Source organism: Gossypium hirsutum, chromosome A11 (assembly GCF_007990345.1).
Source record: "Gossypium hirsutum isolate 1008001.06 chromosome A11, Gossypium_hirsutum_v2.1, whole genome shotgun sequence".
NCBI classification, from domain to species: Eukaryota; Viridiplantae; Streptophyta; class Magnoliopsida; order Malvales; family Malvaceae; genus Gossypium; species Gossypium hirsutum.
Genome location: NC_053434.1, coordinates 65725792 through 65735225, shown reverse-complemented (window position 1 = coordinate 65735225; position 9434 = coordinate 65725792). Strand labels below are relative to the sequence as shown.

At 32.9% G+C, this 9434-nt stretch overlaps 1 protein-coding gene across 4 annotated transcripts; it reads left to right on the top strand.

Moving 5' to 3' along the window:
* Positions 1-238: 238 nt before the first annotated feature.
* On the top strand, positions 239-7876 carry LOC121209919 (UDP-glycosyltransferase TURAN). 4 transcript variants are annotated; one of them, XM_041081880.1, is made up of 18 exons: positions 287-399; positions 503-609; positions 882-993; positions 2427-2460; positions 2771-2826; positions 2914-3054; positions 4268-4416; positions 4512-4601; positions 4699-4765; positions 4841-4904; positions 4984-5098; positions 5648-5814; positions 5891-6001; positions 6108-6169; positions 6266-6318; positions 6419-6494; positions 7205-7333; positions 7555-7876. In XM_041081880.1, exons 2-18 carry the CDS (start codon positions 536-538, stop codon positions 7576-7578), a joined length of 1524 nt encoding a protein of 507 aa, XP_040937814.1. In that variant the 5' UTR covers positions 287-399; positions 503-535; the 3' UTR covers positions 7579-7876. The 4 variants fall into 4 exon arrangements, with proteins under 4 accessions (XP_040937815.1, XP_040937816.1, XP_040937814.1 ...); XM_041081881.1 differs by lacking the exon at positions 503-609 and having other exon boundaries at positions 239-399; XM_041081882.1 differs by lacking the exon at positions 5891-6001 and having other exon boundaries at positions 284-399.
* The last annotated feature ends 1558 nt before the right edge of the window (positions 7877-9434 follow it).

Below are 9434 nucleotides of genomic sequence, written 5' to 3'. Positions count from 1 at the left end.
ATATGATAGGATACAGTAATAAAAAATATTTTTATTATTTTTATACGTATATTTTTTTATGTTAAAATATTCAATGTAAATCAAAATATTGATATTTTTTATTAATATATAATCAATTTGTTTTGAAAATATTGATGCTTTTCATTAATATATAATCAATTTTTTTTACTTTCTTAGCCCATTATAAATTTATAACTATATAATACAATAGATTAGCTATTTTTTTTTTCTTTGTTACACAGCATTAACTCTTTTTTTTTTATTTCTTACGCAGCCCCTTTATTTTCTTCCCCATTTACCCCTTTTTTCCCTTTTCATTTATCATCCTTGCCTTTGCTCTGTATTTCATTCTCTGCAAAAAAAAAACCCAGCACCATCATCTTCATATAAGCAAATCAAGTATGTTAAAAATCCCATGAATTATTACGATTAAAGTTCTTTTTATCTGTTTACTAAAGTTCTATTCTTGCATATGGGTTTTTTTTTCGGTTTCTGATTCAAGCCAAAGTTAAGACCGGGAGTGTCCTTTTTTGACATGCTTCAAGGCGTGTCCGGTACGTATCCGGCTGTGTCCGCGGCGTGTCCGTGTCGGACACCAGTACGACACTGGTACGAGGGGATTTTCCCAGTGTCGGTGCTTCCTAGGTTTACAAATATAGCGGAATGCTATCGACATTATTTTCTTTTATAATGTTATTAGGGTCTGCGATCTCTGATATAAAATTTGTTAACACTGCTATTGAAGTCTTTAGCGGCAGTGGACAGTACAGCTACAGCCAATAGTGGCTGCCACTGCTGTTTAACCTTGAAACCTAAAAGTTTGAAAATTTTAAAAGGTAGCTGATTTTGTTGGATTGACATAATGACTGCATATTTGGCAGGGGAAAGAAAGAAGTAAAAATGGGGAAGAGGGGAAGAGCATGCGTGGTGGTTCTAGGAGATCTAGGTCGTAGCCCTCGTATGCAGTATCATGCCCTTTCCCTTGCGCGTCAGGTGTTGCAGTAATTTTCTTCTTTATTATGGATTTACGGTTTTATTTCCTTGAGATTTTTTGCTTTAATATGCTTGTGTTTTTGGTTGAGCTAAGACGTTTATTTTAAGTCTAATAGAGTTTAGTTTTGACAAATTTCTTGCTCAATTTGTTATTGACGCAATAATGTTATATTTGTTTATTTGTTTGCGTTATGGATTCATCATGTAATATTATAATTGGTATTGTTTATTTGCTTTTATTACTTGCCTTTTATGTTGGAAGCAAAATAAATAAGTTTAAATACGGAGACACATTAACATTTTGACGAATGAGAAGTTAAAATGTTAAACTTCCTTCTTGGACAAAAAGTGTCACGGTTTAGATTCATATTAAGTAATTATATTAGGATTGATGATTTGTTTTAGTCTTTTATTAATTTTTAAGTAATTACATTTTGATTTCTACCATTTTCTTTTATGTTTTATTAGTAAAGTGTATCGTTTAATAGCAAAAAGCAAACTTAGAAGATGACTTACCATGTGGAGCCTAAGGAATTGGTTTGTGCAAGGATACTTATACTAAAGTAGAAATGCCAGTGTGTTGGTTCTTGTTCATTTGTTTTGAACAGAATGAATACCCCTAAACTATGTATCTATATTGTTTTTATAGTACTTAATTAATCTTCATAGGAACAAAGTTTGACATAATCTATAGATTTGACATATATAGGCATTAAGGTAGCAATGGTTGGCACAAACATTTTGCTGGATATGCCTCTCTATATACTTTGGAGAAGATTGTTGACTTTCTCTCATTCTTTATGTTATATCAATATTCTACTACGGTTACCAATCTCCTTGGTTCTTATATTTTCCTTCAATTCATGCCTACACCTTAGTGGATAATCCTGAACCATTTCCATAGTTTTTAGAAGGTTTAGATGAAGAAATTAATTATGATAAAGACTGGCTTCTACAACTTCTAAGCTTCCATACTTTCAATTGTCTTGGTTAAAGGAAATTTTCTTTAAGGATAGTTCTTGTAAATTAGCCCAGTATTGGGAAATAAGTACTGTGTTTTTTTTTCTTGGTGTAGGATGATTAGTACTTATTGATATGCAATTTTTATATGCCAAAATAGGCCTCTACCTTCCAGTCCTCACAGATTTGCCACACTCCAGAAGTAGAAAAGTAATAAACTTTATTTATCTGTATATACTAGTCCTATGTAATGACATGCTTATCTGACATGTCCTAAATATAGTAGAAACATTGAGAGGAAACACGGAAAAGAAAGCATGTTGTTTTAGATGGCATGGTTATGTCTTAGAAATGAAGAAAAAAGACATCATTTTTATTTGTTGTAAATGCCATGAAGAGCTTCCGTTAAAACAAAAGAGTAGTTAAATAAATGAATAAGCTGTTCATTCTTCTCCTTCTAATTGATTTTGCAGGCATCCTTGGACGTGGACATTGTTGCTTATGGAGGTATACCTTTCTACGTAATAATGAATTAAATTGTACACCTTTTTTTTTCTTTCCTTTTTCCTGCTATGGAATGTATATTTTATAGTAAAATTTATAGGATAGAATCGTGTATACTACTTAACAGCTTTCAATAAGAAAAAAAGTTACGAAAATTTTCCTGTATGATGGAGATTTTGTGAACCCAAATTTTACATTATGCACTATATACGAAAGATTATTCTGTTCGAACCCTAAATTTAGATGGACTATCTTAAGAATTTCTTATATGAATAAATATACTAATTGAATGTGAATTTAAATGTTTTGATAGGTTCCGAACCCCACTCTGCTGTTATAGAGAATGAATGTATTCATATTCACACAATGGTATTGTCTGGAGGAATATCGTTGGGCAAAGGTATTATTCCTAGGCTATCAATATCTATTGTTTAATTTTTTTTAATTAATTCGCAGATACAATGGCAAAAGTACTCTCATAGCTTACCGAAGATACTTTATCCACTAATGCTCTTACTGAAGCCAATCATTCAGCTTGTAATACTTCTTTGGTTTCTTTGCTTCAAAGTTCCTCCTCCTGATGCCTTCATAGTGCAGGTGAGGTTTTATTTTCCACTAGAGAGATCCCAAGTTCTGTTTTCTATATTGATTAGAGCAAATAGTCTTACTCTTAACTGCTACAGAATGTTGTTGTGTCTTTTCCACCAAAAATTGTAGAATCCTTTCGATGGAATCTGTCTTTCAAAGATTTTGATGTACTACCATGGTGTATCAAATTTTTAAGTAGGGATTAACCACAAATTAGCTCTTTCTATTAAATAACAATTTTCTAAAGCTCAAGTGATGAGTGGCAGGTTTACGACTTATGAGCAATGATTTCAAAAGAGAGAGAGATAAAGAAAGGATTAGACAAAAGTGGTTGGTGTACATTTGTTACTTCTGCATATGTGAATGAGTTTTTTTGGCTTTGTGGTTGTTTTTCTAGTGGTTCTTATTTATCAAGCTTTCTATGATTTTTAAATGAGTTTTGACCAGAGTTATCTCACACTACTGCAGCAAATTTCTTCCTATATTTTTTTGGGTTTATTTTTGTATGTGCATGCAAATGGTTGGGGTGTACACTTGCTTCCTCTGCATGTGTGAATAAGTTTTGTTGCTCAGTTTTTGCATTTTCAAACTTTCATTTTAACAAGGAGAAAATTTCAACCAAATTCTAGTAGCCATTCTTCTCTAATGATATGTAAAGTTGTTGTTGTTTTTTTTTTTTTGAAACGAAAGAGAGTTCCTATGGTACATTCTTATACATGATCCATATTCTTAAGTAAAAGCCTTTGTGAATTACATTGATGATTATACTTTTATTCATAATATACTTGTGGTATTATTAACATCATATAAGGCCAATATGGATAGGTGGTGATGGAACCTTACTATCATAATTTTGTTTTTGGTATGTATGGCATCCTATTTGGATTTGGTCTACTCCACGAGGTAAAACTCTCTTGTTTTATTTGAAGTTACTGCTTCCCCAAGTTTCTACCTTAGACCTAGGAGTTGAAAGTCTAGTTCTTACGTGAAACTTTGTAATGTTCTGTAGTTTGTCATGTCTCTCTTAGCATCTTATAATATCTCCGTGGTTATCAGTATCTTGTTTTTTAGTTAGCTGGTTTTTCTCCTCATTGTCGGTTTTAAACGTTGTAGATGCCTAATTTTTCATTTACATAAATTTTGCTATCTTGCTCTTTCATTCTTTTAAGAAATTCCTTTTTCTCCCTCTGAAACTATCTTGATATTTCATCCATTTGTGTAGAATCCTCCTTCTGTTCCAACATTAGTGGCTGTAAAGTGGGCGAGCTCATTGAGAAAATCGGCATTCATTGTTGATTGGCATAATTTTGGATATACCTTACTTGGATTGTCTGTGGGAAGAAGCAGCCCATTTGTCTCAATATACCATTGGTAAGTTATAAGCCTCCTGTTTGGTATTATCAAGAGGACCTTTCTTGAGCTGTGCGATGGATGGATCTGGTTTTGAATTTTAAGTATCTGCTTAGGTTTGAGAAGCATTATGGGCAAATGGCAAATGGTTCCCTATGTGTAACAAGGGCAATGCAGCATGAATTAGCTCAAAACTGGGGAATTAGGTAAGATTTCCAGCTCATTGTTGGTTAATTATTTTCATTTTCTGATGAAAGGTTATGGGAAAATGTCTAATTATATTGCATGTGGTTAAATTTGTAGAGCAACAGTCTTATATGATCAGCCTCCTGAGTTTTTTTGTCCAACTTCACTTCAGGAGAAGCATAAGGTGAGGTTCATGTTATTGAGTTCTCGTAAAGATTTGTGCTCTAAGATTTATTTTGTAATGGAGTTCCTTTCTTAGTTGTTTAGCAGATTAAATAGGTATCTTTGTCACCCTCTTGGGGTTCGAGATTGTGTAACCGCTAGTAAGTATAGTAAATAATCAAATTTATTTTGATTAGCGGCCTTAAAGAACACTTTCGACTGATTTTACCCATCATGCAGCAACTACAGGAATTGGGGCAGATGACCAAAATGAAACATTATTTACAACTCTGGTAGACACCGACATCTTGTTGAAGCCAAATAGGCCGGCTCTTGTTGTAAGCAGTACAAGCTGGTGAGACCATCCTCTATGAATGCCCTATTTGTACTTCTTGCGCTCCATATTTCTTCTTTTCTTTTTATTCTTTGTTGTACCCCTTGTTGCTCTTGCCTTATTAAACTTTTACCCAGTAAGAGCGATAATGGAAAGAATATTCTAATAGATTTTAGTCTATGGAATATAAAAAATGCTCAAGTTGACAAGTTTTGTTCTTGAAACTTACTTTTTGCATGGTATCTTTTTTTTTTAATATGGTTCTGACCAATGGTTTTTTCTGATTACTTCTGATTGAGATTATTTGTGTTTTGGTTGCTTTAGATCCTAGATGGAAGAAGTTTGTTTTCTGTTCTATTTTAAGATTACTTAATTTCTCACTTTCAACATTTTATATTCTTTTATTGAAGTATAGTTATGCTCACTGTAGAAGTTTCTTCTATCCTATTTTAAAATTATTTAATTGAACCATTTCCTCCCTTTTTTTCAAGTATGCACATGCTTATTTTTGCGTGGTGAGTATTTATAAATCTATTAAGTGATTCATTCTCGAGAGTAACATCTTTCCAGGACACCAGATGAAGATTTTGGGATTCTATTGGAAGCCGCGGTGATGTATGATAGACGAGTTGCTGCTCTACTGGATGAAAATGATTCTGCTGATGAAGGGGTCCTCTGGAAGGAGATCTCTGGTGGAAAGCAATACTTGTACCCTAGGTTATTGTTCATCATTACAGGTAACAGTACTGTATGTCCCAGAAGCACCTGCTTCTGTGCTCCATTGTTTCTTAAAATTCTCCAATATTCATTTAGGCAAAGGTCCTGAAAAGGAAAAGTACGAAGAGAAAATAAAGAGGCTAAATCTCAAACGTGTTGCATTTCGTACCATGTGGCTGTCAGCTGAGGAATATCCATTGCTTCTTGGTACCATATTTGTAATCTATTTTCTCTTCCTCTTATTTCATTTGGAAGAAGGGAAAAGTGCTTCATGCTACCTGTTTTACATCCAAATTCTTGCTTCATTTTACAGGTTCAGCAGATTTAGGTGTTTGTTTGCATACTTCCTCCTCAGGATTAGACCTTCCGATGAAGGTATGTCCTTCTGGTGCTCCCGTTAAAGCCTTCTTAGGAAAAGAACATTTGCAGCGATAAACCTTTATCACTCACCGAACTTGTATTGGCTAGTAGGTGGTGGATATGTTTGGTTGTGGACTTCCAGTATGCGCTGTTTCCTACTCATGGTAAACTTGTGCACTTATCATTCATGGTTTATTGGCTTATAACTTGATACCTCTTGATGCTAAAGTCTATTACTATCTGCTACTGGTTTGACTTCTGAAGCATTGACGAGCTTGTGAAGGTTGAGAAAAATGGTCTGCTCTTTTCATTGTCATCAGAGCTAGCTGATGAGCTTTTGGTGAGTGTTTTGTACTTATCAAAGACAATTGGTACTTGCAAATAAAAGTGGATGACGCATATCTTGATACAACCCTGCCTAGGAATCTTAATAAACATAATAGATAAAGATAGAAACATAAACATTCATTTCATAAATTATAACCTCAAAATGAAATATTTAAACTAGCTTCAATCTAGTTCAATTTGTTTAACTGGTTTGATTGGTTTTTACTTGTTGAACCCTTGTCGGTTTTATGGTACTGGTTGGACTACCGGTTCACAATTCAACCATTCAGTCTGGTCTAGTTTTGATAACCATGCTTGCAACTGACACTTCATTGCAGTAAACTCTTCGTGTAGGTCGAAAATCTCATGAACTTAATCTACATCGACAAACTCCTTGAAATTGAACAATTAGTCATGATCGCATCATGATGACCTGAACCATAGCTCCTTAGTGCCTTATGAGCTACACGTCAAAGGGATTGTGTAGCAGTAACATCCCACATCCGTCAAGTATTAGGTTACCTGTGGTCTTATATTGAAGTTGGGTCCCTCCACCTACTACTAATTGGTGTTAGCTTGTGATTGGCTGTTGAACCTTATTATAGGACCAGAAGAACTAATTAAATAGTTCGTTGTTATTTTGTGACTTACATTTCCTGAGACTGTTACAATGGCGGTTTCTAATATTCCTTGGTTTTCTATTGTACGTATCAACATTGGCAGATGCTCTTCAGGGGATTTCCAAATGAATGTGATGCTCTGAAATCTCTCAAGAACGGTGCATTGGAAACAGGTTCTTCAGCAAGATGGGCCGCTGAGTGGGAAGAACATGCTAAGCCGTTAATATCAGAGGTTATTTAACTCAGCAGTCTCTTGTTTTTCTGTTCTATTTCCCTTCATATTTTACTTCCACTTTATCTGATGTTTCTCAACAAACTGTCTTATTCATTTCTCTCCTTTTCCTACCATTCAGGGTGTATTACCCCTTTCAGCATGCTTTTATTTTAATAAAAGACAAATCAATTCCTTTAATTTACCCATTTTTAATTGAATAAATGGACTTTAATTTGCAGGTTATATCCAGAAACTTGAACTAACCTGAACTTCAGCCATCTTGTGTCAAAGCTAGCCATTCCAGCCAACTGCCTCTGCCACATATGTTAGTTTTTAGTCAAAGCGTTTGCTTCATGGGACATATGCTTACTCCAATTTTCCCAGGGAATATTACAACCCTTTGGCTAGAACTTTTTAGATGATAGTCCTTATAGTTCCAAAATGACAGTAAGTTTTTATTTGTGGCAGCATACGTATGATCGCATGGTTTGGACTTCTCATGTTTATAGGTTGTTTGACTGCTTCAATCCCTCAAATTTATTATTATTAAATTGATATAAATACATGGTTAAGTAGTTTACCGTGAAGCTCAAGCCGACGCAAATCATTCTGCTATTTGCCGAAGCTTGCCAGAGCAGATGAAAGTTAAAGTTTGCACAATGGATGAGCTCCCCTGCGATGCTGAACCAGATGAGTTTGAATGCAAAGCTAATTGTGATAACTTGAATGAATATGACGAAGTCAGTGATTAGAGTAGTATAAAATAATTAGAAACTTTAGGGATTATACATAAGTAATCAGATAAATAATATATAAGCAATTATTTGCAGATATAATCATATTTTTCAAGACTCGATGTTCCCTTCACTTTTCCATGAATAGTTGTTTGTCGTAAAAATGAACAAAGGCCAAAGTTTTGGTATTTCATTCATTTTGATAACCAAATCATATTAAACAATTAATTTCCAACAAGGTTTCATAACATAAGAAAATTAAATTATTATTAACGGAGCCAACATTGTTAACAAAACTACAAACCTTAAGAGTAATTTAATGTTTTTTTTTTGTTTAAAGCTCAAATTTTAAAATAGTGACTGCATAAAAGACAAAAGAATACTAACCTGGTATTTTGATTATAGCATAAGAGTCTCTTGGAGAACTGCTTCAAAATTCATTAAGGTTAAAGTCTTTCGAATCACTATTGTTGTAGTTGTTATTACCAATCTCATAAATTATAGCTTGATAACTTCTTCGTCACAGGTAAATAGAAATAAAATAAATCAGAATAATCATAATTAATTATGAAGGTAAATTCCCTTACCTTTCATCTTTGGCTGCTGTAGATTTCTTGTATGTTCTGAAGTAGCTACAACGTTACTTTTTTAGAATCCAGATTTGATTATTTATAAAAATTATCTACATGCATATCCACAAGTTAGATGAGCCATTTCTTAGGGCGCTAGTTTATTGATTTTTTTAAGGAAAGTTATATATTTTATATTTATAAATATAAGAAATAAAATTTTAATGAATATTAGACTCCTAAAGTGTATTAAACTTATCTTAATTTTAATAGATATAAACTTAATAATTTTTTAATTGTTAAATAATTTTTAAAAATTTTAGTTTATATCGTTGTAGATAATATTTTATTAAAAGAAATATGGTTTAAATTTAAATTTATTAGTAATGCATAATAAATTATGTTTAATAATTTGTCATAAATATAACACTAGTGTCTCATTTGGTTACTAGTGTAAAAACATTAAAAAAAACTTATTTATTACTTATGTATTACAGTAGTTTTACATAAAATAAAGAATAATTAGTACAAATTTAAACGTAAAATTAGAAATATGAGTAAAACCGCTTGTACAAAATAAAAAATTCAAAATAAGCAAAAAAATTTCCTTCTTTTTATTAAAAATAAGATATGGGAGTGACTAAATATTACCACAAGCGTAAAAAATAGTACTCCCAAAGGGAGTTATCCAAATAAAGGTCTAACACTTCTCTCCTGAAGGTTCGAACCCAAGCAAGTTGTAGGATGAACAGCCCTTGGCTACCAAGCCAATCATAGGAGTTCATTAATTTTTTAAATTTATTAGGGTAAACTACC